At 46.0% G+C, this 27848-nt stretch overlaps 2 protein-coding genes across 5 annotated transcripts in view; one reads left to right on the top strand and one right to left on the bottom strand.

Annotated features, from left to right (window-relative positions):
* Positions 1–27848, bottom strand: part of FAM91A1 (family with sequence similarity 91 member A1) — a 53039-nt gene that overhangs the window by 15323 nt on the left and 9868 nt on the right. Inside the window, exons 1-12 of one of the 4 annotated variants that reach the window (XM_029064102.1) lie at positions 17716–17804; positions 14638–14902; positions 12405–12489; positions 10701–10852; positions 10261–10318; positions 6054–6121; positions 4387–4500; positions 3703–3793; positions 3049–3111; positions 1808–1914; positions 851–889; positions 581–693 (exon numbers count right to left, since the gene is read on the bottom strand). In XM_029064102.1, the coding sequence (XP_028919935.1) occupies positions 581–693; positions 851–889; positions 1808–1914; positions 3049–3111; positions 3703–3793; positions 4387–4500; positions 6054–6121; positions 10261–10318; positions 10701–10784 (737 nt within the window). In that variant the 5' untranslated portion in view covers positions 10785–10852; positions 12405–12489; positions 14638–14902; positions 17716–17804. Of the gene's footprint in view, positions 1–580; positions 694–850; positions 890–1807; positions 1915–3048; positions 3112–3702; positions 3794–4386; positions 4501–6053; positions 6122–10260; positions 10319–10700; positions 10853–12404; positions 12490–14637; positions 14903–15496; positions 15648–17715; positions 17805–27848 lie in introns of those variants that run through there. The other 3 variants (XM_029064100.2, XM_029064099.1, XM_007661352.4) reach the window with 3 other exon arrangements.
* The window catches only part of ANXA13 (annexin A13), a 37529-nt gene continuing 33216 nt past the window's right edge, over positions 23536–27848 (top strand). The window contains exons 1-2 of the mRNA XM_039911885.1: positions 23536–23616; positions 25832–25957. Coding sequence (XP_039767819.1) covers positions 23536–23616; positions 25832–25957 — 207 coding nt within the window. The remainder of the gene's footprint in view (positions 23617–25831; positions 25958–27848) is intronic.

Here is a 27848-nt window from a genome sequence, read left to right as displayed (position 1 = left end):
ATACGCCTACACGCTCACACAAACACAATTTGTATATATACACACACACCCTAATTCATGGCTTCATCACAACTGAAAATTTGGGCACGGATATGGAGGGGTCAGGAAATAGAGTTCATCCAATAAAGGAAGATTTATTTAAAAGACAGGGGTGGAGAGCGGGGCTAAACCACAGCTGTAGCACCAGGCTATGCTCATTTTAGGTGCCCTAAAATAGATGTGTAGAAGCAGCTTGGCCTAGTGGAAAGAACTCACAATTTAGAGTCAGGAGACCCGGGTTCTCCTCTTGCCTCTGCCATTTGCCCGGTGAATGACCCTGGGCAAGTCATTTCATTTTTATGTGCTTCAGTTTCCTCATAGGTAAAAAAGGGATAAAATACCTGATCCTCCTATTTTTTAGACTGTGAATCCCGTGTGGGGCAGGGACTGTCCGATCTCGTTATTTTGTACCTACCGCAAAGGTCTGGTACATAGCGAGCACTTCATAAATATCATCAATATTATGTGCGTTTACAAAACTGCTCTAGAACTGGCACGCCACAGAAATCACCTTATTAAGAATAAAAATTTACATATTTACTTCAATCTGTTCACAGATGGAACATTCCTCCAGGACGAATGAAGTTGATCCAGATTGATTACTTGTCCTTTCTTATGGGCAAAACCTAATCGACAATACATGGAAACTGCATTCTGAAAAGAGAGTACATAAAGTACGGATTATCAGTTTACTCAGAAGAAAAACAAGAGGAAGAACATTAAAATTACTATGAGAAAAACCTAATAGATAAGTAGATTTTTTCATTACATCCAACAAAATAAAGTAAACCTTCCAAGGAAAGACACATACCTTCACCAGTGATAAATCTATCTCTAGTACATTTGCAAGCTGAAAAAAATAAGAAATATCATTAGTCAAAAATAAGACCTTATGTCTAAGGCCTTTCTAAATGTTATTCTGCATATTACTATCAAGAAAAATCGAGAGATTTTAACTAATGAAAGATGGATGGGATGGTATTCGAATAATGAGTCACTTTAAGAAGACTGCAGCGAACACTAACTGCAGCAAACACTAACTATGGAATATAACATTGTCGTTTATGCGCCATCTTTTCCCAACTTGGCTACTTCTTTTGTCACCAGGCAACATTTCCATAAAACAGCAAAGTCTTACGGATATTTTGCGACGGAGAGAAAATGTCTGGAGCCACACATGGCATGGGACAAGCCAAACCTGGCAATTGATGGGTTCCTAATGAATAATCAATAGTATTTACTGAGCGCTTTCTGAAACCCAACTTGACATCCATTTTTCTTGCAGGAGAAGAATGGGGTCCTTTTTCCTTTGGAGGGGGTGGGTGGAGAGGGAGGGGAAGGAAATTACACAGGCACGCACATGCATAAACAACCAACAGGACCACAGTGACTACTTATACACCTGTGAAGCATATTCATCCCAGCCCAAAGAAACCCAACGTCAGCTCGCCGGACTGAAAGTTGGCTCCCAGTCCAATTTCCCCCAGCCTACTTCATGAACCACGCTTGGGGACATGAAGACACTTGAAGGTTTGTGATAAATCCTTTGACGCCGGAAAGACACAGGTGGAGTCACTGGACAGAACTCAGGGCTGTCTTCCTTTCAAAATCCAGTACGTACGACCATGACACAAATATCTGAGGGCGGTCCCTTCGATGGATAGGGCCTAGAACATTACGTCCTCAATACTACTGCATCACTATCATAATATTGACAATTGAACTGCATTACTTATTTTAGGATTTTGTGTCTTCTTGAGAAACTCACCTCTGCGACATTAGTGTGCTCATCTATTGAAACAAATATCTTGTAAAGAAGAGTTTCAAAATAATCACCCTGCACTCGGTTCATTACAAAACCTTCAAGTGGAGGAACTGAAAAAAGAAAACTTTCATCAGTGATTTGATTTTTTTTAAAAGCAGCCTTTGACTATCCCATTTTAAAAATGACCACTAACACAGAATGCAACCCAGCAAAAGCTCACATTGATAAAAGCCATAGTTACTATTTGAAAACTTTCATTTTCCATTGAAAAAAATCTAAATTCGGTTTCACAGTAATGTCACCAGAGGGCTACTGAATGGTTTCGATTGGACACTTCTGGTTGGACTCGAAAATTCCCAGTTTAGGCCTGGTTCCTGCGCCCTTCAGACCGCTACCCAGAAGACTGATGGACTTTAAAAGTTTGATGCCAGTGGAGGCTGAAACGAATGGCTGAAATGAGGCCGGGGGCAGAATGGGGGGGGGGGGGGGGGCGACTTCTGAACATCAATGCCGTTTCCTAAATGAAATTCACGGGGAGGAGGTTTAGTCAGTGCAACCCCGGAGCGCTCAGAGACACCTGGGGGGGAATCTTAGTCTTCAACAGGCACCGTTCAGTTCTTCTGATTGAGCACCGCCCTTGTGAAATTCATTTCACTGTGATACTGTTGTTCCCCAGTGCTTAGAATACTGAGTGCCCTGCACACAGCAAGGACTCAACAAATTCCAGCGATTGACTGGTTCCCAGAGAGCAGAAGTCAGAGCCCATTTCTGAACCTATCCCTCCTTCTATGCTAACCGCGCCTATCTCCAAATTAAGAGCTCTTACTTCGCTTTGCCAAAAACCCAGCCCAAAGCTGGATACGGTCGGTGAAGAGCTACCACCGAATGGTACTCTGAAGATGGAGAAGAAACAAACATCAAAACGCAGTATCCGCGGTGGCTTTCTGATGCTCATAAGCATCTTGAAAGCTTTACGAAATGGATTAGTTCCGCCCCGCATCTCTCACTGCCACCAAAACAGGACAGAATCGACCCCCCTCAAACCTTCCGCTTTTCCTACTGGCGTCGTAACCTCCGAGGAGGAATTCTTGCAAGGCTCATTAAAGAAAAAACCATCACGATCACCTCAAAAAAGAGTTCCAGGAAAGGATGAGAAAGAGCGGCTAGGCTGGTGACAAGCCAGCATCGCTAACCATCGGCCTGACTGAAGAGAAATACTGTCTCGGACACTTTCTCAGCATTACCTGCTATGCAACTGTCATCAGATATGGGTACATCGAGATAGATAAATCCTTTGTTGTATAAACCTAAAGAAAGAGAGTTCGTGATTACGTTTTGAAATATAATTCCCTTTTCAGATGCTTAAATCATTTTGCCCCCAATGGTAGCTCTTAAATGCAAAAAGAAGACAGTCTGTTATACTGTCCTCTCCCGAGCGCTTAGCACAGTGCCCTGTGAACAGTAAGCGCTCCATAAATACGACCGACTCCTCTGACACTGAAATTTTCCCTTGACGAAATCTGCTCCCTAAATCTGCTTCCCATTTATTACGATGCAGTTTGATTCTCCAGTGCAGACGCCGAGCTAACTTTTCACTGATAGTGTGATATCTGATTTAAGGATCCATTTCACTAACCCTCTGTGGCTCCAGCGATCGCTGTCAGGTTTCTAAAGAGAACTCTTTTATTACAAGTTCCATCACCACGTCTCCTTTCCACAGGTTGAGATCTGAGAAAAGGCCCGGCAAAGGGAATCCAGGTACAAAAGGGGGATTCTCATCGACTTCAAAAGCTACAGGTTCGAATCCAAAGCAAGAACCAGCCGTGGGAGGAAGTACAGACGGTCCTTAAGATCAAGTTCCTGACTTCTCTGCGGCCAAAGACTCAGTCAACACTTACTATGAACTACATTGTAGTCTAGTGACCCAGAGAGTTGAGGACCTGAATCGATGATCTTATCAACAGCACATTTCTCAACTGAAGTGCATATCTAAGGAACATAAAAAGACATCATTCATGGTTAAATGCTATCCTGATGGGTTAATCTCTTAAAAATCTGACGACTCATTAAATTAAAATTAAATTCAACAAAGGGGTAAATGTCGAATCAAATACTGAAGACTTAAGTTAACGACACACTCCTTTAGTGCAGTGGGAAGCAGCACGGCCCTGGGAGTCAGGGGACCTGGGTTCTAATTGCGACTCGGCTACTTGTCTGCTATTTGTCACCTTGGGCAAGTGACTTCATTTCTCTGTGCCTCAGTCACCTCATCTGTAAAATGGGGATTGATACTGTGAGCCCCATGTGGGACATGGACCGTGTCCAATCTCACTATTTTCTATTTCCCCCAGTGCTTAGTACGGTGCCTGGCACGTAGTAAGCACTTAACACCATTAAAAAATATTAAAACAACAGTCCTCGGAGCACGACCTGAGACAAATTTGGTGTGTGGCTCAAATAAGACGGTGTAGTCTGAGCTAGAGTGGGTACGGTCCCTAGGAGAAGTGTGACGGAGATGACCTCCTATCTTCTTTCTCATTTACGATTTGTTTTCAGCTTAAAATACCTGGAATCAAAAATACCTTTATGTCATCTTCTGTGATGAAACCAGCCTGAACCACCCACCAGGCCTCCACAGCAATCTCTACTGGCTTCACTGGTAGAAGATCCCGAGCAGTTTTCCTTCTGAAAAATTTCTGGAGTGGCACAGTCCATTCGAGATCAATACTGCTTCATTTTTACAGTTCTACAACACGTTACTACTGTCCTTAGGGTTGGTAAAATTACAGAGCACTTTACACAATCACTTGTCAGCTGTGTGACTGTGGGCAAGTCACTTAACTTCTCTGTGCCTCAGTTACCTCATCTGTAAAATGGGGATGAAGATTGTGAGCCTCACGTGGGACAACCTGGTTACCCTGTATCTACCCAGCGCTTAGAACAGTGCTCTGCACATAGTAAGTGCTTAACAAATAAACATTATTATTATTATTGAAAATGGCACCAGGGAGTCAAAATATAAGAATCTTTAAATCTTCAAAATCCAAATTCATGCGAGTAGGCAATAAATATGTGGGTAATCTTTAAAAGGAGAGTAATATGTAACGAGAAGTAGCGTGGCTCAGTGTAAAGAGCCCGGGCTTAGGAGTCAGAGGTCATGGGTTCTAATTCCGGCTCCGCCACCCATCAGCTGTGTGACTTTGGGCAAGTCGCTTCACTTCTCGGTGCCTCAGTTCCCTCGTCTGTAAAATGGGGATTAAGCCTGAGAGCCTCACACGGGACAACCCGATTACCCCGTATCTACCCCTGCGCTTAGAAAAGTGCTCGGCACAGAGTGAGCGCATAACGAATACCAACATTAATATTGGTTTATTTAAACTACAAACTACTAGAAGCTAGAGCTTATGTTTAATTTACTATGCTTTACAATGCCAAACTTAAGTGGGTAATAAATGCTACCTGGTGATAATGACATACTATCCTGAAATAATATACCCCGGAATATCCAAATAGACGTATCATTCTTCTGATGCCCTCGGTCTGGTACATTTCCTAACCTCCTTAAAGAGCTCCTCAACCAGGCTAGTAATTTAAGATGAGTGATACAACAGGCTGAATTTCATCATCATAGTCCCTGTGAAACATGGGATGGGGTGGGGAGGTTGGGGGTGGAGGAGAACCGGGAGCGGTAAACTCCTTCTCCAGACTGTAAACTCCTTGTTGGCAGGGATTGTGTCTACCTGTTCCTATTGTACTGTACTCTCCCAAGGGCTTAGCACAGAGTAAGCGCTCAATACCACTGATTAAATGAATGACTTTTTTGGTACGATTGCACGATACCTTTTATACCAAAGGTTCAAAAGTCCTTAATCACTCCCTCTCCCTCTGAAAAAAACGACTGTATTGTATGTATACCAAAGAGAATCTGAGAACGTAAGAATGCCCAAGATGCACAGATACTAAAGAGAGAAAAATAGTCAAATTGAAGCTCCACATATTTAAATGATTTCCTTTCATTGTAAATCTGAGGCAGTCAACCCACTGATAACAACATCTTTCAAATAAACTTGAACTTGCACTGCCTTTCTGTTCATTTGATTTGCTGAAAGGAGAGCTCCAAGTCTGCTATCTGCCCAAATGCCAAGGACCCTATCTAGAACATTGAACTTCTCTGTCTGGTGACAAAGGGGAGACTCTGGACTAAAAACAGATTAAAAAGTCAATTAAAAGTTACGTGAAACAAACTTACTTTGGAGGACCTACACTGATTCATAAGATCGATGTACTGGTTTCTTCCTATCCCAAGAAGCCTTAAACCTGAAATTTAAAAGTCATATGAGTTATTTCACCAAAGATATCTTAAATTTTTTCATAAGGGCATTCTCAATTTTAACTATCAAATATATTTTAAAATTGGGACTTTTTTTTCAAATCCATTTGGACTAACTCAGCTTTTTACTCTCTTTTGACTCAAAAAATAGCAGAAGTTTAGTAATTTTTCTAGGTCACTTTCCCTCTTCTCAGCTGACTGGAAAGACACCATTCCAAACGTTCTAGATCCAAAATTTTTATTTAAAAAAAACAACACAGCACCAAATGTCCTCTGCTTAAAATGGAGGCAAAAAAACACTTGTTTAGTTGTTAAAAGGAATGGCTTCCGCATAATTCCTTTTCTAAGAGATTTCTTATTTTATCTGGGTAGGCAACAGAAATCAATCACGTATTTACTGAGCGCTTACTTTGTGCAATGCCCAGTACTAGGGGAAACAGCGTGGCTCAGTGTAAAGAGCCTGGGCTTCGGAGTCAGAGGTCATGGGTTCGATTCCCGGATCTGCCACTTGTCAGCTGTGTGACTGTGGGCAAGTCACTTAACTTCTCTGTGCCTCAGTTACCTCATCTGTAAAATGTGGATTAACTGTGAGCCTCACGTGGGATGACCTGATTACCCTGTATCTACCCCAGCGCTTAGAACAGTGCTCTGCACATAGTAAGCGCTTAACAAATACCAACATTATTGTTATTATTACTAAGTGCTTGGGAGAGTACAATATAATAATATAACGGAGTTGGTAGACACTATAATCATAAAGATAATCAATTGTGGCATCTTTAAACACCTGCTATGTGTCAAGCACTGGGTTACATGTTGTGATAGACAGCGAATAATCAGATCAGACATCATCCCTGTCCCCCAAGGGACTCCCAAGATAAGGGGAGGGAAAACAGGCATTTTATCCCCATTTTACGGATGAGGAAAGGCAGGCACAGAAAAATTAAGTTGTGACTTGCCCAAAGTTACCCGGAGGGCAAGTGTCAGAGCCGGGATTAAAACCCAGCCCTCTTGACATCCATCGCTGGGCTCTTCCCATTAGGCCACACTGCTTCCCCCGAGTAGGTAGATAAGTAGATGGGCCTTGAAGAAAATCAAACCGAGAGAGAAATACTTCAGATTATGGGGCCTAAAGCAAGGAGTCATGGGTTTGGAGTCACAAGACTAGCTCCCTCTAATCTACTGACTTGAACTTTGGGCAGATCACTTAAACTCTTTGACTCAGAAGTTACCGTGTGGAAGCATCTGGGAAAGTCTGCTAAATAAATGCAAAGGAAGACACATTCTTTAAGTGAATGCAAAACACGTATGCGTAAAAATCCCTTTCCTTCCTATCTGAAGATGATTCTCTTGGCAGTTGCTCTGAATATATGGGTACGGCTGAAACAAGTAGCATGGGGAACAGCTAAAGACTACTGAGTGCTGCAGTGCTATTTACAGAGTCTGATAATGTCTACAACTCTGCCTCAAACTGGTGATCTCCTGATGTCTCTGCCCCAAACCACTACTCCCGACCCCCACGGCCTGCTGAATACCAAGTGGTATTTCCGTCACTATGATTTTCCAGACATCCACAGTCACGCCATATCCTCTGATGTGAGCTTCAGTCGGTTCTTAAGTTTATTCACTGGGTGCTCTCTGCTTGTGATTATGCCATTTTGGTTCAACATACGGCAGGGGCTTAGGAATCTTTATTACAAGCTTTCCTGTCTTTCGAAATCTCTGAAGACTTTCTGCCTGATCTCAGAAATCCAGCCCCACTGACAATAACCGCGGCGGTTCACATCGAGAGTTTTACAAGAATGACCCAGACCTCCTGAAAGTTACTTTGCTGCCAAGTAACGAGCTGGCCTTTTCCTGTCGAAACAAGCGGGCCAAAGAAATGCTTCAGCTAGTATGGTAACATCCTACAGCCAATCCAGTCTGAAAAAGAAGAGGAGTCTAGGCCAAAGATGGAAGGGGCCCAGGCACCCGGTTTCAACTGGTCTTGTTGATTTGTAATAAATTCCCTTGGAAATCATTCAAATCATCCACCCCTAAATACAGACCCTCAGAGGCTATCGGTTCTATCCACATCGTGTCTTTGAGATTTGGGGAAAAAAAAGAAAAGATATCTGCCTCGCTGAGACTGCACATTCGCTTTTACTTCCCGAAATGGGCTATTTCTAATTGAAAAGAGATGGATTGTATGCATTTGAAATCATTAGGTAAATCCTTTGCCTTTTATTTCCATCGTCCCCATACTGCTTGTTCAAAGAGGAGCAAAGGAGTTTTATTTTGATAATCCGGGCCACTTTCAAAGTGGGTTAAATTGGAAGCTAATTCTAAAGGTCCACCCCTCTCAAAACAAAAGAATTAGAACGAACATTTTCACTTCTTAGCAAATCCTCCTAAAAGAGTCATGCCATTACTTACGTATACTGGAATTTATAATTAAGCATTTAGTACTCTTATGTTCCCACATTTTATTAGACCCCTAGTGTCTTCTTCCCAGGTCAATTTGTTGCAGTATTCTTCCCTCAAAGCTTCTCGGCCAACTTAATATGTGTACTCTCAGCTTTCCTCGAGTTGAGGGGAAGAGGAGTGGGTTCTCGCAAACTCCACATTGAGGAAGGACGAACATTAACAACCGTCTAGCCATGGCTTTAAGTGAAAATATCCATTCTGACAGAACTGGGCGTTATTATTAGTATAACAATCTCCATGATAAACCTCTTCTCTCAACACTTTTTTTTTTTGTTATGAGGGCATTACCAACTTAGAGATAGCTGCAAAATTTGCCTTAGCTTAAGCGTGTTCCCTCCCCCATCCATTTAAAGTATTTGGACTGACAAGAATTGAGTGATTAGAGCCCATTTCAATTAGGCATAATAACAGATCTGTTATTTTGTATACATGTCTGTAATTCTTTTCTATTAATATCTGTCTCCCACCCGCCACACTCTGATTGTGGGCAGGAAATGGGACCTACCAACACCGTTGTAGTGCACTCTCCCAGGTGTTTAGTTTGGTGCTCTGCATTAACTAAGTGCTCAATAAATACCACGGACCGATTGATATGTTTGGCACAGATAACAACAATTCTATGTTAGTACAGTGAATAGAATGGGAAAGATAGCCCTTTGAAAACTAAGAAATGCACATAAAAAATTGTTTCACTCTTGGCACACATTTACATTGCTACTTGATCACGTAATTGGGTCATTATTTTTTAATATATTTCTACTGTTTCAATCCAATTTTGGGGACTTTGGGAATGCAAATGCACTTTACATTGTTTCCTGTGGGAAACCATTCTTCATTGGGCACTTTTTCACTGAATCCTTTCCAAGGAACCAATTAAGACCGCTAGCTGGGGCACGGCAGTAAAACCTTAGCGCTCTCCTAGCACTGGCTAGGAGGCAGTGTGGCCTGATGTAAAGAGCTTGGGCCTGGGAGTCAGGGTCTAGTCGGAGGTCTGCCACTGGTCTGCTGTGGACAAGTCACTCGACCTCTCTGGGCTTCAGTTCGCCCATCTGAAAAATGGTGAGAGATGACGAGCCCCAGGTGGGGCAGAAACTATGTCTGATCTGATTATCTTGCATTTACCCCGAAGTTTAGCTCAAAGTTTGGCACGCACCACAGTTATTATGGTACTAATATCATAATTATTACAGTAGGGATATCCTGAACAAGTCTTCCTTTCCCCACCTAATATTCACTACAGTTCACTATTTCACTTAAACCACTAAAGACACACTGCCCTAATCATGTCAATTAGCTCTTGGAAAACTTGGGACATTTCAAAAACTTCACAGTGATCTTCTTTAATGCCACAGAGTTTCTTTGCTAGCTTCAATTTGCCAAAATAAAAAAGTGGAGCATTCCTATGATTAATTATGTGATGATTCCAAATAGCTTCTGGCCTAATCTACGGTCCAGTCACTCGAAACCCAGGTCTACCTCTTGTGAATGCAAAAGCTACTGGAAAGACTGTAATTAATCCCACAGTGACTTCCAGGATTAGGTTCTCACTCCTATATCTCAAAGCACTCTATGATTAAGAATTGGTAGATTACACTGAGAATGTTCTACACACTCAGAACTCCCAGCGATAAAAACAAAATTCCAGTGGTTTACTACTTACAGTCTGCAGCAGTAAAGTTGGGCAAAGAATCATAGCTTTTCTCACTGTTCATTATATCCTATTGAAATAAAAAAAGAAAATTTAAAAATTACTGAAAATTACTGAAGCATCTGTGAGAAAGCCATTGCTCTCTACTTCTCTTGTTTAAAAAAAAAAAAAGTCAATGAATAAAGAGTGACCCAGTAAATTGAGTTTCATTACATTTAACATTGGGAAAGCATCAGGAGATTTCCAAATTGAGGAGCTACATTAAGAGGAAGCTAGTAATGGTGAATTTCATAACAGAGGGGCCCCTCCCTCCCCCTTACCATTTATTCTGCTGCAGAAAACCCAAGTAAATTGTGTTTATGCAAATGTTAGCAAATGCCATTCTGCTCTAAGGAGACTCATATAAGAGGAGACAAAAGCTGAGGCAATCTGTAACAACTCTGGAAACCCACCTCCATGATTCCCGTGTAGTAGGAAAATGGTGTAATCCTCAAGCCTTTGACCATGATATCAGATAGATGGTAGGGATACAACATGAGATGATCTCGACTGTATTTCAGCAGTTCCTCATAGTACTTGCGTTCATCTTTCTTCACGTGCTTAACTGGAGGGAAGACAGATCATGAATTCTCCTGCACGACTGGACAGTAAAATAACATAAATAGATGATAACTGAAGGAAGACAAGCAAAGGAAAACTGGTAGAACAGATTCTTAGAGAAAATAATAGAGAAATGACTTTTCCTCACTGAAACCTAAACAAGGCAAAGCGCTTGTTAAAGAAGCAAGGAATAAATAACTCTACAATGTAAAGAACTACAAGATCTATTGGTTTCTCCCTCACCCGTTTTTTATCTGGACACAGAAATTCATAAAAGTATCTGACTTCAAAGAAGGAAGGCTTCAACAAATAAAGGCCTCCTACATTTCGGTGAAATTCATTATATTATTCTCAAGCCAATTTTCTTGGCAACCACTAGCAAAATAGGTATAACACAGGATGTCTGAAAGCCAGTCAAAGTCTTCACAAGTGTACGGCTATGCCAGATAATCGAATGCCACTGGGTTCATTAAGGATGCCGTAAAAAGAAAAAAGAGAGAGGCAGGCACACCGGAAAGTAGAATAGACGGAACTAAGTGTCACAACCTTTCAAAATTAAAGGTAAATACAGAGCGGAAAACTAAATTTCTCCGAGGAAAGTTAAAGAACCGCAAGAATCTGAATTATTAAGATATTTGCAGAGTGAAGTAAGGACAGGAGTGAGGAGAGGCAGGAGGCAAAGAAAGCAGGGAGGAGGCTGATGAAGAAGTCAAGATGGGACATCGTAAGTGCTTGGGATCAGTGTAACAGGAGTCTGGTTGGAGAGGAGAGGGTGGATTTTAATGATGCTGCAAAGGTAAAACCGACAGCACCATATTCAGGCTGAATATGTGGGTTGAATGAGTAGAGGATAATGCCAAGGTTATGGGCATAAGGCAATGCCTGTAGCTTATTTGGAAACAGAACATAATTGAAGCAGTACCTTGGAAGAATTATGATTATAGTGAATTATGAATATTATCTCAAAGCACGGAGGCATCTGAGGCCAAAGATCTAAAGGCGCCTCGCAATGACCGACGAACGAGGTTACGACTCATCAGTCCTGCAGAAGCGTTTCGGTGCCGGGGCCTTTAAACCTTCCGCGGCATTTGAGGGATGTAATTTCTTAATCAAACAATAATTAACGGTCCCGCTCAAGAATAATGATTAAAATACTAATAAATAAGATCATGTACCCTTCTAATTGCCACCCGCCTAGAGAAATGATACTGAAGAAATCAACCTCAACGAGAATAGGTACTTTGACCTTAAAGAGCGCTACGCTTCAAATCCTCTTCACGAGCGCTTAATGATATGCTCTTTTAAGGCTTCGCTTCAGTCGCCCGTTTGGTCTCCGGCGTGGCTAGGCGAATCCTCCACCCGCAGGCCCGAGGGTCAAGAGCAGAAAGGAGGGGTGTGTTTGACCGTGGGACGAGAGGTGGGAGATGGAGAGAGAAGAGACGTACGTCTCCAACGAAACCGGGCAGAGGGAGCTGCCTCTAGGCCTATTCGGGTCTGGCAAGCCCCCAAGATGGGAAGTTAACAGTCACCTCTGACCCCAAACCGTCTCTACTCACCTAAGTTATTCCTGTAGCGTAACTGATTGCGGATGCTGTAGAGCACGACTTGCTTTTCATACTCCCTCTGTGAGTTTCCGAGGCCCTAGAACACAAAGTCCATTCCGATCGTTAGCTTCTTCCGACCAACTGTACGATTACTTAACGGCTTGAATGTTCAATAAGAGCCTGAATTATTAATTTCCTCACACCCTAATCTCAGAAGTCTAAGCGGGGAACTCGAAACATTTTGATTAGGAAAAACTCACAGTAATATTCATTCGATCGTATTTACGGAGTGTTTACTGTGTGCAAAGCACTGTACTGAGTGCTTGGGAGAATACATCAACGCACAGTACCTGCCCATAATGAGCTCACAGTCTAGAGGGGGAGAACACCAGCCTACCTGAGGCATATTAATCACACAGACACACACCCTTGCTCTCCCTCCTTTAAGGAATGGCTATGAAATGTAGGCAGTTGGCTCCAGTCTGCCCATCGCTGTTTCAAGTAAAAATTCTTCAGCCCCGAGGCACTGTGTCGCGCTCTCTCCCCCACAGCCTAACCCTGTTGTTCTCCCACTATAACCCAGCCTACGTCCTCAGTTCCTCTAATTTCCACTTCTTTCCCGATGCTTCGCTCTCGTCTCTCTCGCCTCTGACCCCCTGACAGCAGTCGTTTCTCAAGGGGCACCCGAAAGTCCTCTCCCAAAATGTTTCTCCTTTAAAGATCTCAGAGTCCCAATTCCCAATCATTTTGGGGGGCATTTTAAAAAATGGTATTTGTTAAGCGCTTATTATGTGCCAGGCACTGTACTAAGCACTGAGATGGATAGGAGCTTATCAGGTTGGACCCAGTCTTAATTCCTCCTTTTCGGATGAGGTAACTGAGGCACAGAGAAGTGAAGTAATAATAATAATAGTGTTGGTATTTGTTACGCGCTTACTATGTGCCAAGCGCTGTTCTAAGCGCTGGGGTAGATATAAGGTAACCAGGTTGTCCCATGTAGGCTCACAGTCTTCATCCCCATTTTACAGACGAGGGAACTGAGGCACAGAGACGTTAAGTGACTTGCCCGGGGGAGCCGAGGGAGGGTGGCAGTCAGGAATCAGCCCCAGCCGTCTCCACGGCCTCGGGGTCGCCCGCATTTGCCCAAGTCAAGGAGCCAGGTGCCATGGCCAGATTGGAACCCAGGTCCTTCTGACTCCCAGATTCCTCAGAAGGACTTGGGTGCTTTGGATTTGCCTTCCAAATGGTCCGAAATGGTCTCACGGCGAGCACAACTAAATGCCTCCCAGGCCATGGGTTCGCTTCCCCAGAACGTCTCCCCTTTTCACGTTTGTGATTGACAACGAGCACCGAGCCGGGGAAGAGAGAGGCTTCACGACCCGGGTTTTTCCACAACTTGTAGTTACAGAAAACGAAGCCTCGGAACGTGCTCAAGAGAGCACCTCCCATAAAGAAAAGATCTCCTCTCCCTCGCCGACCCTCTGGAACCCCAGTGAGGGATTAAGTCTCGTGAGCGCAGAACTAGAATTTGGATCTCTTCATGAAGTAACCATTTCTCATCTCTGTGCTTGTTTTCCAGCGAGGCTCAGTGGAAAAAGCCTGGGCTTGGGTGTCAGAGGTCATGGGTTCGAATCCCGCCTCCGCCACTTGTCAGCTGTGAGACTCTGGGCAAGTCGCTTCACTTCTCTGGGCCTCAGTGACCTCATCTGTAAAATGGGGATGAAGACTGTCAGCCTCACTAGGGACAACCTGATTGCCCTGTATCTCCCCCAGCGCTTAGAACAGTGCTGTGCACATAGTAAGCGCTTAACAAATACCAACATCATTATTTCCAAGTGCTCAGTAAGTGCTTTGGCACAAAGTAAGCATCTGAGAAATGCTACTCATTCTCATCCCGATGCCTTAATTAGATTAAGGTTCACAGTGCGATAACTACCGAACGTCTGGGGGTCCGAGAACGACCCCGGGGTGTAGTAGGCCGGGAATGTGTCTACCTATTCCGTTGTCGTGTACTCTCCCAAGGGTTTAGTACAGCGCTCTGCACACGGAAAGCACTCAACAAATACCGTTGTTGACGATGCAGAAAATTTTCTTTTAATTTTGGATGGCAAGAGGGGCAATCACCAACCCGTTCTCCCAAGCAAACTCCCGCCGCCATCAGAGAGAGAACAGGCCCTGGACGGACCCAGGAATGTCATTAAACGCCTACGGAACGAGCTGTGGTCCGTGGCTTTTATTTGATTACCTTTTAGCTTCCGCAGGAGATGGATTCAAATTGCTGGGCTACAATGTTATTTCTACATTAATACATTCAGGGATTCTGGAAAAACCTGAAACCGGTCGGCAACTCCCCAGGTCAGCCACGTGGTTTGGCGAGACTCTTCTCAAAGGATCATCAGCATGGGCCGCGTCTCTCTCACCAGGGGGAATTTACCCAAGTCAAGGAAGTTTATTGCGTACAAGGAAGATGCATTTCACCCCATCTTTAAATCACAAGCCACAGAGGTGTCCTGGGAAAACACAGGGTCAACGGCGTGGAGTTTTACAACCCTATCAAGGAACATCTGTAGCTGCTACTGCCAAATCCAGCCTTGTGCCAGTGGCCAAGCCGAATCTTTTGCCAACCTCGCCCGCTACCTTGAGAGATCGCTTGCTAAAAAAATAACGCACCTTAATTTCTTTACTTCTGACACTTTTATTTCGAAGGCAGAGAGAAGCGCCTCAGTTTTCCGTTCAGGAAAAACGGCACTGCCTCATTGCTCACAGAAGTTGAATTATTCATACTCGGGATCAACTTCATTCAATGTCCATTTCCCCTTATGCTGTTTCCACTTTACCAAGGGCAAAGGGGTGGAAGAGAGAAAGAGAGGTGGTTCCCCCCCCCCCCCCCCCGCAGTTATCTGCCTGGGCTTGGCACAAAACCCAAAAGATCAAAAGTGGGTCAGGTTGTAGAGGAAACGGCCTATCTGGCAGAGTCAGAAGCCCATTAAACCCGACGCTCATCCAAGTTTCACGGGCTTTTCATTTTAATACTCGTGCCGTTCCAACGCCACCCATTTTCTTCCAACCAACATTACAAAACAAATACCAACATCATTAAACACCTTAGCGACGTTTCAGAGACGATCTCTTTTTGGGGTTTTCGATCACTTGACATCTCTTCTGTCGCACTTTAAGTTCTGGAGGAAGGCTAAAAACCTAGGGGAAGCAGCTTGGCTTAGCGGAAAGAGCCTGGGCTTCGGAGTCGGAGGTCACGGGTTCGACTCCCGGCTCGGCCACTTGTCAGCCGTGTGACCGTGGGCAAGTCACTTCACTCAGACTAGACCGTGCGCCCGTCAAACGGCAGGGACCGTCTCTATCTGTTGCCGACTTGTTCATTCCAAGCGCTCAGTACGGTGCTCTGCACATAGTAAGCGCTCAATAAATACTACTGAATGAACTTCACTTCTCTGGGCCTCAGTGACCTCATCTGTAAAATGGGGATTAACTGGGAGCCTCACGTGGGACGACCTGATGACCCTGTATCTCCCCCGGCGCTCGGAACAGTGCTCGGCACGTAGTAAGCGCTTAACAAATACCAACATTACTATTATCATTACAATCACGACCCCCGTCCCCTTGCCAGCCGGTGGCTCTATACCAAAGCATCCCGAGAAGCAGCCTGCCTTGGGGGAGGGCCGAGCAAAGACCTAGGAATTGGGAGAACTGAGTTCTAATCCTGGCTCCACCACCAGCCTATGTGACCTTGGGTAAGTTCCTTCTCTGAGCCTCGGTTTCCTCTTCTGAACGTGGGGATTAAATACATGGGGAATGGAGTCTAATTCCCTTTGCACTGTAAACTCACTGAGGGTAGGGAATGTGTCCGTTTAGTGTTGCAGCCTACTCTCCCAAGCTCTTGGTACAGGGTTCCGCACCCAGTACGCGCTCAGAACACACGACAACGAAGAAACGTGTCCTCTCTCTCCCTCTGACCCGGGACACGGACCGTGTCCCATCTGATGATCCTGGATCAACCCTGACCCTCAGCACAGGGTAAGACACCCAAAGCAACATGGCTGAGTGGCAAGAGCCCGGGCTTGGGAGTCAGAGGACGTGGGTGCTAATCTCACTCCGCCACCTGTCTGCTGTGGGACCTCGAGCAAGCCACTTCACGTCTCTGGGCCTCGGTGCCCTCGTCTGTCAAATGGGGACGGAGACTGTGAGCCCCATTTGGGGCAACCTGATGACTGGTATCTACCCAGCGTGGCTTAGTGGCAAGATCCCGGGCTTGGAGAGGTCGTGGGTTCTAATCACGGCTCCGCCACTTATCAACTGGATCACCTTGGACAAGTCACTTCGCTTCCGGGTGCCTCGGTTCCCTCATCTGTAAAATGGGGATTAAGACTGTGAGCCCCATGTAGAACAACCTGACTACCCTGTATCTCCCCCAGCAACTAGAACAGTGCTTGGCACAGAGTAAGTGTGTAACAGATACCGTCATTATTATTACTCCAGCGCTCAGAAAGGTGCTTGGCACCTAGTAAACGCTTAGCAAACACCATCCCCATTATTATTAGCAGTAATTACTATCGGGAAGTGGGAGGCCGGGGAGGGGGGTGCCGGTGAGAGGGGGATGGGGGGGGTGGGGAAGGAAGGGGGGTGGGGGGATGGAGGATGGGGGAGGAAGGGGGGATGCAGGAGGAAGAGGGATGGAGCAGGAAGGGGGATGGGAGGGATACAGGAGAAAGGGGGATGGGAGAGGAAGGGGGCTTGGGGGAGGGAAAGGATGGGGGGGAAGGAGGGATGGGGGATGGAGGAGGAGGGGGGGGTGTGAGCGGTACAGGAGGAAGGGAGATGGGGGAGGAAGGGGGCATGGGGGATGGGAGGGGTAAAGGGGATGGGAGATGGAGGAGGAAGGGGAGATGGAGGAGGAAGGGGGGATGGAGGAGGAAGGGGGGATGGGAGGGATGGAGGATGGGGGAAGGGGAGGAAGGGGGCATGGGGAAGGAAGGGGGATGAGAGGGATGGAGGATGGGGGGAGGAAGGGGAGATGGAGGGAGGAAGGGGAGGGTGGGGAAGCGGAATGGGAGGAATGGAGGAGGAAGAGGGATGGGGAAGGGGGAGGGGAGGGATGGAGGATGGGGGAAGGGGAGGAAGGGGGCATGGGGAAGGAAGGGGGATGAGAGGGATGGAGGATGGGGGGAGGAAGGGGAGATGGAGGGAGGAAGGGGAGGGTGGGGAAGCGGAATGGGAGGAATGGAGGAGGAAGAGGGATGGGGAAGGGGGAGGGGAGGGATGGAGGAAGGGGGGGGTGGGGGGTCGGGGTCTGTGTCGCGGCGGGTACCTGTCTGACGTTGGCCGGCAGCTTGTTCCAGGGGTAGTTGTGTCGGATGTGGAAGTCCACGTCCACGTTCATGGCGCCCGGGGGGGGAGGGGGGCGGGGGGGGGGCGGGGCGGCGCGGGGACGGAGCCCCACGACGACGACGACGGCGGCAGCGGGCTCCGCGGCGGCCGCTCACTTCCTACTTGCCCCCACCGGAAACCCCGACGTCACTTCCGCCACGCCCCCCGCGCACGCGCCGCCTCCCCTCCCCCGCCGCGCGCGTGCGCGGAGGGGGCGGCGGAGGCGGGAAGCCCCCGCCCACCCCGCCCGCCGCGCATGCGCCCCCGCCTCACCCTCCTCTCCATCATAATGATGGGAGTTGCTTAAGCGTCCGTTATGTTCCCGACCACCGTTCTAAGGGCTAGGGGACACACGGGGTGGGTAGGTGGTCCCAGGCGGGGCTCCCGCTCTGCATCCTCACGTGGGACCACCTGATGACCCTGTATCCCCCCCCAGCGCTTAGCACAGTGCTCTGCACATAGGAAGCGCTTAACAAATACCAACATTATCATCATGACCCTGTATCCCCCCCCAGCGCTTAGCACAGTGCTCTGCACATAGGAAGCGCTTAACAAATACCAACATTATCATCATGACCCTGTATCCCCCCCAGCGCTTAGCACAGTGCTCTGCACATAGGAAGCGCTTAACAAATACCAACATTATCATCATGACCCTGTATCCCCCCCAGCGCTTAGCACAGTGCTCTGCACATAGGAAGCGCTTAACAAATACCAACATTATCATGACCTTGTATCCCCCCCAGCGCTTAGCACAGTGCTCTGCACATAGGAAGCGCTTAACAAACACCAACATTATCATGACCCTGTAACCCCCCCAGCGCTTAGCACAGTGCTCTGCACATAGGAAGCGCTTAACAAACACCAACATTATCGTGACCCTGTATCCACCCCCCCAGCGCTCAGAACAGTGCTCTGCACATACGAAGCGTTTAACAAACACCAACATTATCATGACCCTGTATCCCCCCAGCGCTTAGAACAGTGCTCTGCACATAGGAAGCGCTTAACAAACACCAACATTATCATTATTAATCTTCCCTCCCAACTACATTACCTACTACATCATAGAGAAGCAGCGGGGCTCAGTGGAAAGAGCCCGGGCTTAGGAGCCAGAGGTCATGGGTTCAAATCCCGGCTCCTCCACTTATCAGCTGTGTGCCTGCGGGCGAGTCGCTTCACTTCTCTGGGCCTCAGTGACCTCATCTGTAAAATGGGGATGAAGACTGTGAGCCCCACGTGGGACAACCTGATGACCCTGTATCTCCCCCAGCGCTTAGAACAGTGGCCTGCACATAGTAAGCGCTTAACAAATACAAATACCACCATTACCTCTGCACTCGAGTCTGTGTCTTCTAAACATTTACTTTTCCCACGGCAGTTACATACCTGTCCTACAGGTTGCTTCCCCTGCCTGTAATTTATTTTGATTTCTCTCTCCCCGACTAGATTGTAAGATAGTTGAAGGCAGGGATCCTGTCTCCTTACTCTATGGTTCTCTCCAAGCGATCAGCGCAGTTCTCTTCAGAAGGTGAGCGTTCAGTACAGTGCTCCTCGCAGGGTGAACACTTCATCACTGCCATCGATTTTCTTTCATTCATTCATTCAATAGTATTTATTGAGCGCATACCATGTGCAGAGCACTGTACTAAGCGCTTGGAATGTACAAGTCGGTAACAGACAGTTCCTCACTCCTGCAGAAACGTAGGATAATAATTTTGGACACCACTAGAGGCTGACATTTTCCAAGGGTTGTAAATTCCCTGACTAGGGAATCCTCAGCCAGTTTAAACCTTTCTATTGCAGTTGAATAAAATGATCCCATCAACCCCATTCCAACTCACCAGGGGTCTATGAGGTCTTTTAATAATGTTGGTATTTGTTAAGCGCTTACTATGTGCGGAGCACTGTTCTAAGCGCTGGGGGAGATACAGGGTCATCAGGTTCAGCATCAGGTGAACCTGAGGCTCACAGTTAATCCCCATTTTACAGATGAGGGAACTGAGGCACAGAGAAGTGAAGTGACTTGCCCACAGTCACACGGCTGACAAGTGGCAGAGCGGGGATTCAAACTCATGACCTCTGACTCCCAAGCCCGGGGTCTTTCCACTAAGCCACGCTGCTTCTCTTTCGTGACTTTGATTTACATTTTGAATGGATGCACTATCATTTAGTGAGAGATGATTAAACCAGTAGAGAAAATAGTAGCTCCCTGAATAATGGGGAATTTTAAGCACACCGAGGGCCGGGAACTGCACTGTTCCCTCCCAAGCCCTACATAGTAACTGCTCATTGATTGGCATTCTTATTTACACATTTCCTCATTCCCAATGACTTGCAAATCTTTAGAGAGCCTTGATTTGATGGAAACTATTTACCTGTGACTCTTGGTTTCGAGCTGATCTAAAATGATAGGCTGGCAAAAGAAAGGAAATGCTGCAAGATTGTAAATTCCTGGAGGGCGGGGATGATGTTTACTAACTCTGGACCTTTCTCTTCCTACCCTGGATTTCGCACGTCTCCAGAAGCCTCGGACTGCGGCATTCTGACCCTGTTCCTCTTTGTACCCCAGCGTGTACTGATATTACCGCTGACAAAAATAGTATTTTATTTCCTCCTTCAAAATATGGGTGGGGGGAAGAGGGGAAGGGGGAGAGGAATGGTTATAACGGTTAAAATGGCCATAATAAAGGATCTGTGGAGTGCCCAATATGGCTGCTCATCACGCGACAAGATAGACAAGAGGTTTCTTTTGACCAGAAATCGCTGTGTACGGGCCAGGAGACGGGGGCCGCATCGGACGCATGCCTTCGGCCTTCCTCCCTTGCGGACCGCCCAACGGTACAACATGGAGCCTCTCCCGAGACTTCAGTCTCCACATGCCTTGAGCCAGCGGGCCCGCCAACGACTCCGGCTTTGGGGAGGCTCTGACCGGAATTAGATTCTGGACTTGGGTGAGAGCGCCGCGAGGCCCCGGCCTGACCTTTTTATCACCAGAAATGTTGGACTCCGAGCCTTGTCGTGTACATTTTCTGGTTTTACTGCGCTCTTTCTCCTTACGTGTCCACTGCTCTGCCTCCCTCATTTTTTTGTTAGAGACCAGGAGGCCGAGTTTGTGTGTAATTCGCATCCAAGGAGTCCCCCTCGCCCCACCAAGTGCTTAGCTCAGTGCTTTGCACCCTGTAGGTGCTTAATAAATACCAGCATAACTACTAGAAACGATTTCTCAGGGGCACATAGATGTAGATAGCATTGTTTGGTTTCAGTCTGCCAAGCGCTGGGATTTCTTCAGCCTTGACAGCCCCACCTTTTTTCAGGCAGGCTTCTCAGCTTGTTCTGTACCTTTGATAAACTGAAAGCTCTGAAGGTGGACCAGCGTGGCTCAGGGGAAAGACCCCGGGCTTGGGTGTCAGAGGTCATGGGTTCTAATCCCGACTCCGCCGCTTGCCAGCTGTGTGACTTTGGACAAGTCACTTAACTTCTCTGTGCCTCAGTTACCCCATCTGTACAATGGGGATTAAAACCGTGAGCCCCACGTGGGACAACCTGACTGCCGTGTATCCCCCCCCCAGGGCTTAGAACAGTGCTTAACAAATGCAACAATCAAATATTGCTTGTCTTGCTGCAAGTAGTTCTTTGATGGGAGACTCATACTCATCAAACTGATCCCAGGGTCCTAGTTTTGTGTTATATTCTCTAAAGAGAGAGTAACTTCTATGAAGAATAATAATGATTATGGTGCTTGTTAAGCGCTTACTATGTGCAGAGCACTGTTCTAAGCACTGGGGTAGATACAAGCCAATCAGTTTGGACACAGTCCTTGCCCCACATGGGGCTGACAATCTTAATCCCCATTCTACAGATGAGGTAACAAGCACAGAGAAGTGAAGGAACTTGCCCAAGGTCACATAACAGAAGAGTGGCGCAGGCAGGACTAGAACCCAGGGCCTTTGCCTCCCAGGCCCATGCTCTATCCACTAGCCCATGCTGTTCCTCTAGTTTATAAGTAAACTATGAAGGTCATGATTCCATCGGTGGGTAAGCCAACATTAGTTAGTGCAAGCAATTACCTGGTACCATATGCTTATCTTGGAGCAATTTGATACACCTACTGATAGAATTTCTTCAGAATATACTGTCATTGTTTGCTTTGAAAGAAATTCCAAACCAGTTTGGTTACTTCTTTTATCAAAATCTCATGTGCTATCCAGTTTATAACTTAATTACTCAAAAGCAGAAATTTTGTTAAGACCTACACTGGGATTCTGAATCCTACGCACCTGTTTTGATTAAAAATCTTTACTTTTAAAAACACGTTTCACGCCCAAATTCGTAACTGAGATCATCCTCGAACCTGATAGATCCTGTCCTCAACGCTCAGTTTCCTTGACTAAAGTTTCAAAAAATTCAATAAAAGCGAGGTAAAAATGCCCTGATCTTCTCTTTCTTTTTCCCATCCTGCCAATTTCCTTGCTTCTGATCATCAGAAAAAGGAACCATGATTAAAGGGATAGCAATGCATCTATTTAGTCTAAAAGATATGTACTGATTTAAGTCCTGGTTGTCCCATAATCAAACTTCTTCTACGTTCGTAATTTAGCACACCGAGTCAGGAGCAGAGTGATCCGTAATCTTTACATTTTGTGCTGTGCTTTTAGGGAAGCAACGTGGCTCAGTGGAAAGAGCCCGGGCTTGGGAGTCAGAGGTCATGGGTTCTAATCCCGGCTCCCCCTCCTGTCAGCTGTGTGACTTTGGGCAAGTCACTTAACTTCTCTGGGCCTCAGTTATCTTATCTGTAAAATGGGAATTAAGACTGTGAGCCCCACGTGGGACCACCTGCTCACCTTGTATCCCCTCGGGCGCTTAGAACAGTGCTTGGCACACAGTAAGCGCTTAATAAATGCCATCATTATCATTATTATTTACTGTAGTACTTTGGTTGTCGATAAATGCACTTATCTTTATAGCATTGCTGGGAGGAATGAATGGCAGGACAGGTATAATTATCTGCAGGGGAGAAACCAAGGCACAGAGATCTCAAAGTCACACAGAGATCTGGAGGTAGAGTTAAGGCTGAGGAAGAAAAGTCAAGTTTTAGGATGCTGCCTTCTAGTTAACAGTTCACAAAAGTTCCACTGAGTGTGTGGGACACTTCACCCGGCAGTTCAAAGCCACTGGAATCAGGGTGTGAATTCTATTCTCGATTCACCCTCCGTCTCAGTGTGGGTAGGATATGGAATCTTTCGCTGTGGCAGTTTCTCCATCCATAAAAGAGAAATGGATAATGCCTTTGCCAACTCACCTTCAGGGTGTGTGAAGTTAATGAAAGGGTGCCCGTGACCCCTTTGCCCCTCTTCAGAAGGGAAGTACTTCCTCAGTGCAAAGGCCCTCTCCCCCACCTTCTCCATTACGGTATCGCTTCCTCTTTTCAGGCAGCTACTATGAGGCGATTCTTTGGAGTATGAATGTCTCCTTGCTTTTCTAGGCCGAGTCACCTTTTCAAGCCTGTTAAGGCCGCTGTTTTCTTTATTCTCTCCTTGGGGAGTTTTGAATTCACATCAGTAACAGAAGCCTGCAGTGACAAGGAGACCTCTGCCTCCATACACAATCCCTCTTTCCTCCCCTTCCACCTTTCTCTCTCTTCCGAATGTCAGCCCTTACTTTCCCACTGTCTTTTTATAATATGTCTGTATGTGATGGAAGAGAGAGGTGTCCAGTTTTCTAACTCGACGAGGATGCAAATTACTTTAGAGAGTGCAAAATGTTGAGCAGCAATACAGCCACTCTTTCCACGGGCAACATTGCTTCCATCAGCTCTCAGGTCTACACATACTGCCGGGAGGCACGGTGATCAGAAGGCAAAAAGCGCAGGCAGAAATCAGAGACGGAGGCCTCCACGGAGCAGATGAATAATTCAGGCGGTGAGGTGAGGAGGCAATCGGTCAATCAATGATACTTATTCAGCGCTTACTGTGTGCAGGGCGCTTGGGAGCGCACGACAGCGGAATCGGGAGGAGCTAACCTACCGGCAAAGCGCTTACAATCTAGAGGGAGAGACAGTCGTGAAAATACATTACGGGTTCGTACGTACTTTCCGTGAGGCTGCCGTGGGGTGAATATCAAGTGCTTAAAGGGTCAGATCCAAGTGGTAAAGAGACAGAGAAGGGAGAGGGAGTAGAGGAAATGAGAGATTGGAGACCTCTTGGACAAGATGTGCTTTTAGTAAGGCTTGGAAGGCGGGGAGAGTGGTGATCTGTCGAATATGAAGGGGGAGAGAGTTCCTCGAGGAATGACAGCCTGTTGTTGCTTCAGAAAAACTGAATGGTCCTGGGTGGACCCGCCTCACTCACGCGCTCAGCCGTGTTATCTTCCAAGGAAGACAACCTGTACGTAATAGGGGCTCGATTTCCCAGCAAACACAAAGAATTTCCCCTCAACATCACCCCCACCTTCCTCCTACCCCAAGGCCACCCCCACCCTCCCTCACCCTTCACCAACTATACAGGATCAAAGTTCCAGTCTATTCTTCCTGAGAGTCACCCCTCTGTTGTATCGTACTCTCCCAACCGCTTAGTACTGTGCTTTGCACAGAGTAAACGCTCAATAAATACCGTTGGTGATAAACCTAAATATCTTCTACTCCTAATTCCACATCTAAACCCATCGATCGGTGGTATTTATCAAAGCACTTACTAAAGGAGTCTTCCTTACAAGACAAGGTAGACTTCCCAAGCACACCCGCCTATAAATTATGCAAACAAAATGTCAAAAGTTACTTATTAATCACAAGAAGTCACACTCGCTGGGAAAAGTATTATAAGGCTTTTCCGGCACAACTGATGCGCTAGTGAACCTCGAAGCAACTGGATCATTTGGATCCGTGCAAAACTAAAATGGGCAATAGTCATGTAAGTAACGTTTCACCTGGTAAGCAAAATGTACTTTCATTTTTCCAGGCAGCTGATAAACATTAATTTATGAACCAATGAATGTAAAATTGCAATTTCTAATGGGGCCTTACAACGGAGCAAGATCAATTCCTGCGAAGTCAGTCTGCTTCATAATCTATTTCAAAAGCAGTGAGATTTTAAATTGCATTATGAGCATTTCTTCATCGGAGAGAAGGCAGTTCGGTCTGTCATTGACGCTGGTCCAAAGAACAAAACAGAAGGCTAGAATCTAATTACGGTACCTTAAAGAAATCTTGAAGAAAGTGAGTCCAAAATAGGAGCTGTTCTGGGCAACTTCAGCTCAAGCTAATAATAATAACGACGGCGACGATGATGATGATGATATTCGTCAACCGCTTACTTTGTGCCAAGCACTGTACTAAGTGTTGGGGTGGCTTCATGATAATCAAATCTACAGATCTGTCCTCAAGAATCCCGAGTAATTAGGGCTGCAGAATGGAAGTGTATCTAATGATAATTAACTAGCTAATGGAACATCTCTAATGAACTTCCAAAGAAATTCCATGATTGGATTAACTTCTCATGTGAGCGCAAACAGTTCTGGAATTTGGTGGTAAATACTCCTATCCGAGAGCTTCGTTTAATGATGGTTGGGTTTTAAGAATGCTTCTGCGTAAGGGAATTCAAATAGGTTATGTGAAGCTACACTAGTCTCACGGGAATGATAAATGTTCGTGCATGCGTGTATTTCTGTGTCTTTTTGCCTGTGAATGCATATAGTCTGTATAGACGGAGCGCAGAAAAAGGAATATCTGAATTTTTGTGCTAAAAATGATTCTGCTGATAATCCAGCATTTTTGACGAGAGTTTACAAATGTCCAAGAACCCAATCCTAAAGGATTTCCTTCAGGGAGTTTCAGATTAGTTCCCCGGATGCAGTCAGTTGGAATTTTTTATTTACGAAAGCCTTCATAGCCTGTCTCTGGGCAAAGACTCCCATTTTGGCACCCTAAATTGCCTTTGGGGGTGCTGCCTCAGTGCTCCACCCCATCCCAAGCCACTCGCTAGCTTTGGACTGATTTCTGTACTTCAAAAGCCACAAGGTTGAATTGATCTTTGAATGCCTCTTTCTCTCTACATTCCCAGAGTCAGTCATATCACCTCTCAGAGGGCAAACAGCAGTTACCTAAAAAGACGAACAAGTCCTCCTCAACGGTACAGCCAGTGAGCAAACAGCCGGAGACTCACCAACCAGAGAACTCTCACCAGCCAGTAAGCCTGCTTTGGTTTCTTACAGAACGCATCCGTTTACTGTTGCATTTTCCTCTCCCAAGCGCTTAGTACAGTGCTCTGCACACAGTAAGCCCTCAATAAATACAACTGAATGAATGACTGAATGAATTAAAATAATTATGGTATTTCTTAAGTGTTTACTTCATGCCAGGCACCGTACCGAGCCCTCGGGTGGATCCGCGCATACAGGGGCGGACACAGTTCCTGTCCCATGTGGAGCTCACCGTCTCAATCCCCATTTTACAGATGAGGTAACTGAGGCCCAGAGAAATGAAGTGACTTGGCCAAGGTCACACAGCAGACAAGTGGCAGAGCCGGGATTAGAACCCTTGAGCTTCTGACTCCCGGGCCCGGGCTCTATCCGCTTCATCATGCTGCTTCTGAAATGAAGGCCGTGGAGTCCCTGATGGGCTGAATGCCATCAGGGATCCATCCACCGGATCCCCTGCAACCCGTCTAACATCCCTGTCCCACTCATCACTTGTCCACAAACCTTTTACCGGTTCACTTTCGTTCTATTCTCCCCATCTTCGAGGTCCTAAAATCACACTTCCTCCTGGAAACCCACCCTGACTAATCTCTCATCTTCTCTAGATTGTAAGCTCCTTATGACAGGGAGTATGCCTTCTGACTCTTTGATACTGTATTTTCCCGCGTGCTTATTACAGGGCTCTGCACACAGTAATCATTCACTAAATACCAATGATCGATTGATTGATCTCCTGCACTCTACTTCCTCCCTACTGCATCACCTATATGCAGTGGAGTCTGTGTCCTCTAAGCAATTAGGCATTCATTTCATCCCCACCCCCAACAGCTCTTATTTATTCATGTCTATCTCCCCTTCTAGACCGTACGCTCCTTTTGGGCAGGGAATGGGTCTGTTTAGTGTTTTATCGTACTCTCCCAACCGCTTAGGACAGTGCTCTGCAAACGGAAAGCTCTCAATTAATACAACTGACTGACTGACTTTATTCTTGGCTGCTTCCCCCTACCCATCTTTAATTTACTTTAATATCTGCCTCCCCGACTAAACTGAGGAGAAGGATCCTGTCAACTTATGCTACCGTACTCTTCGAAGTGCTTAGTACAATGTTCTGCACAGAATAGGTCAGTAAATACCACTGATGGACTACTTGTGGAAAGTTAAGAGTATTTTACCCGAAACTATCTGTCGGCAATATTCACGGAGCAACCACTACGTACCGAGTGCTCATACCAAGCACCTGAGAAAGTACAATACCATTAGAAGACACGATGCCTGTCTTCAAGGAGCCTACAGTCCAGCAGGGGAGACGGTGACAAAGCCATCATCATTTTAATATTGTGTTATATGGTCTCTTTCCTCACAGAGTCCAGGGCGAGACCCCCACCACATATCCAACCCCCACCACGTATCCAGTTAATGCCTCCTGCCCCCCAAAACTCAATGTAAGGCTCTGTACAAAACAAGGTCTCAGCAAAGCAACCTGAATATCTCATATCTACCCCAGCGCTTAGTACAGCGCTTGGCACAAAATCAGTGCTTAACAAACCAGAATTATCACTACTGTGCAGTACATCGTAACGATCCCACTAAACTGTAAGCTTCTTGAGGGCAGGGATCATTTCTACTCACTCCAGTGCAATCTCCTAAATCCTTAGTTCAGTAAGTGCTCAATAAATAGTTTGATAATATGAATAGTCTGATAATATGACAGTGGTGGTCGTGATAAGTAATTTCTGCAGATACCTTTGGCTGCGTTGGCTGACACGTACAATGGGAAAGAGCTTAAAGCATGATAGCTGGCGAGAGATGGCAGCGTTCAGAAAGGCAGGTTGGAAGAGAAAGGGAAGGAGAAGTTGCCAGCGTGACCATTATTCTCTTATC

This window comes from Ornithorhynchus anatinus, chromosome 4, assembly GCF_004115215.2.
Source record: "Ornithorhynchus anatinus isolate Pmale09 chromosome 4, mOrnAna1.pri.v4, whole genome shotgun sequence".
In the NCBI taxonomy this organism is placed as follows: domain Eukaryota; kingdom Metazoa; phylum Chordata; class Mammalia; order Monotremata; family Ornithorhynchidae; genus Ornithorhynchus; species Ornithorhynchus anatinus.
The sequence above is the reverse complement of the archived record's forward strand: the minus strand, read 5'-3'. Positions and strand labels throughout refer to the sequence as shown.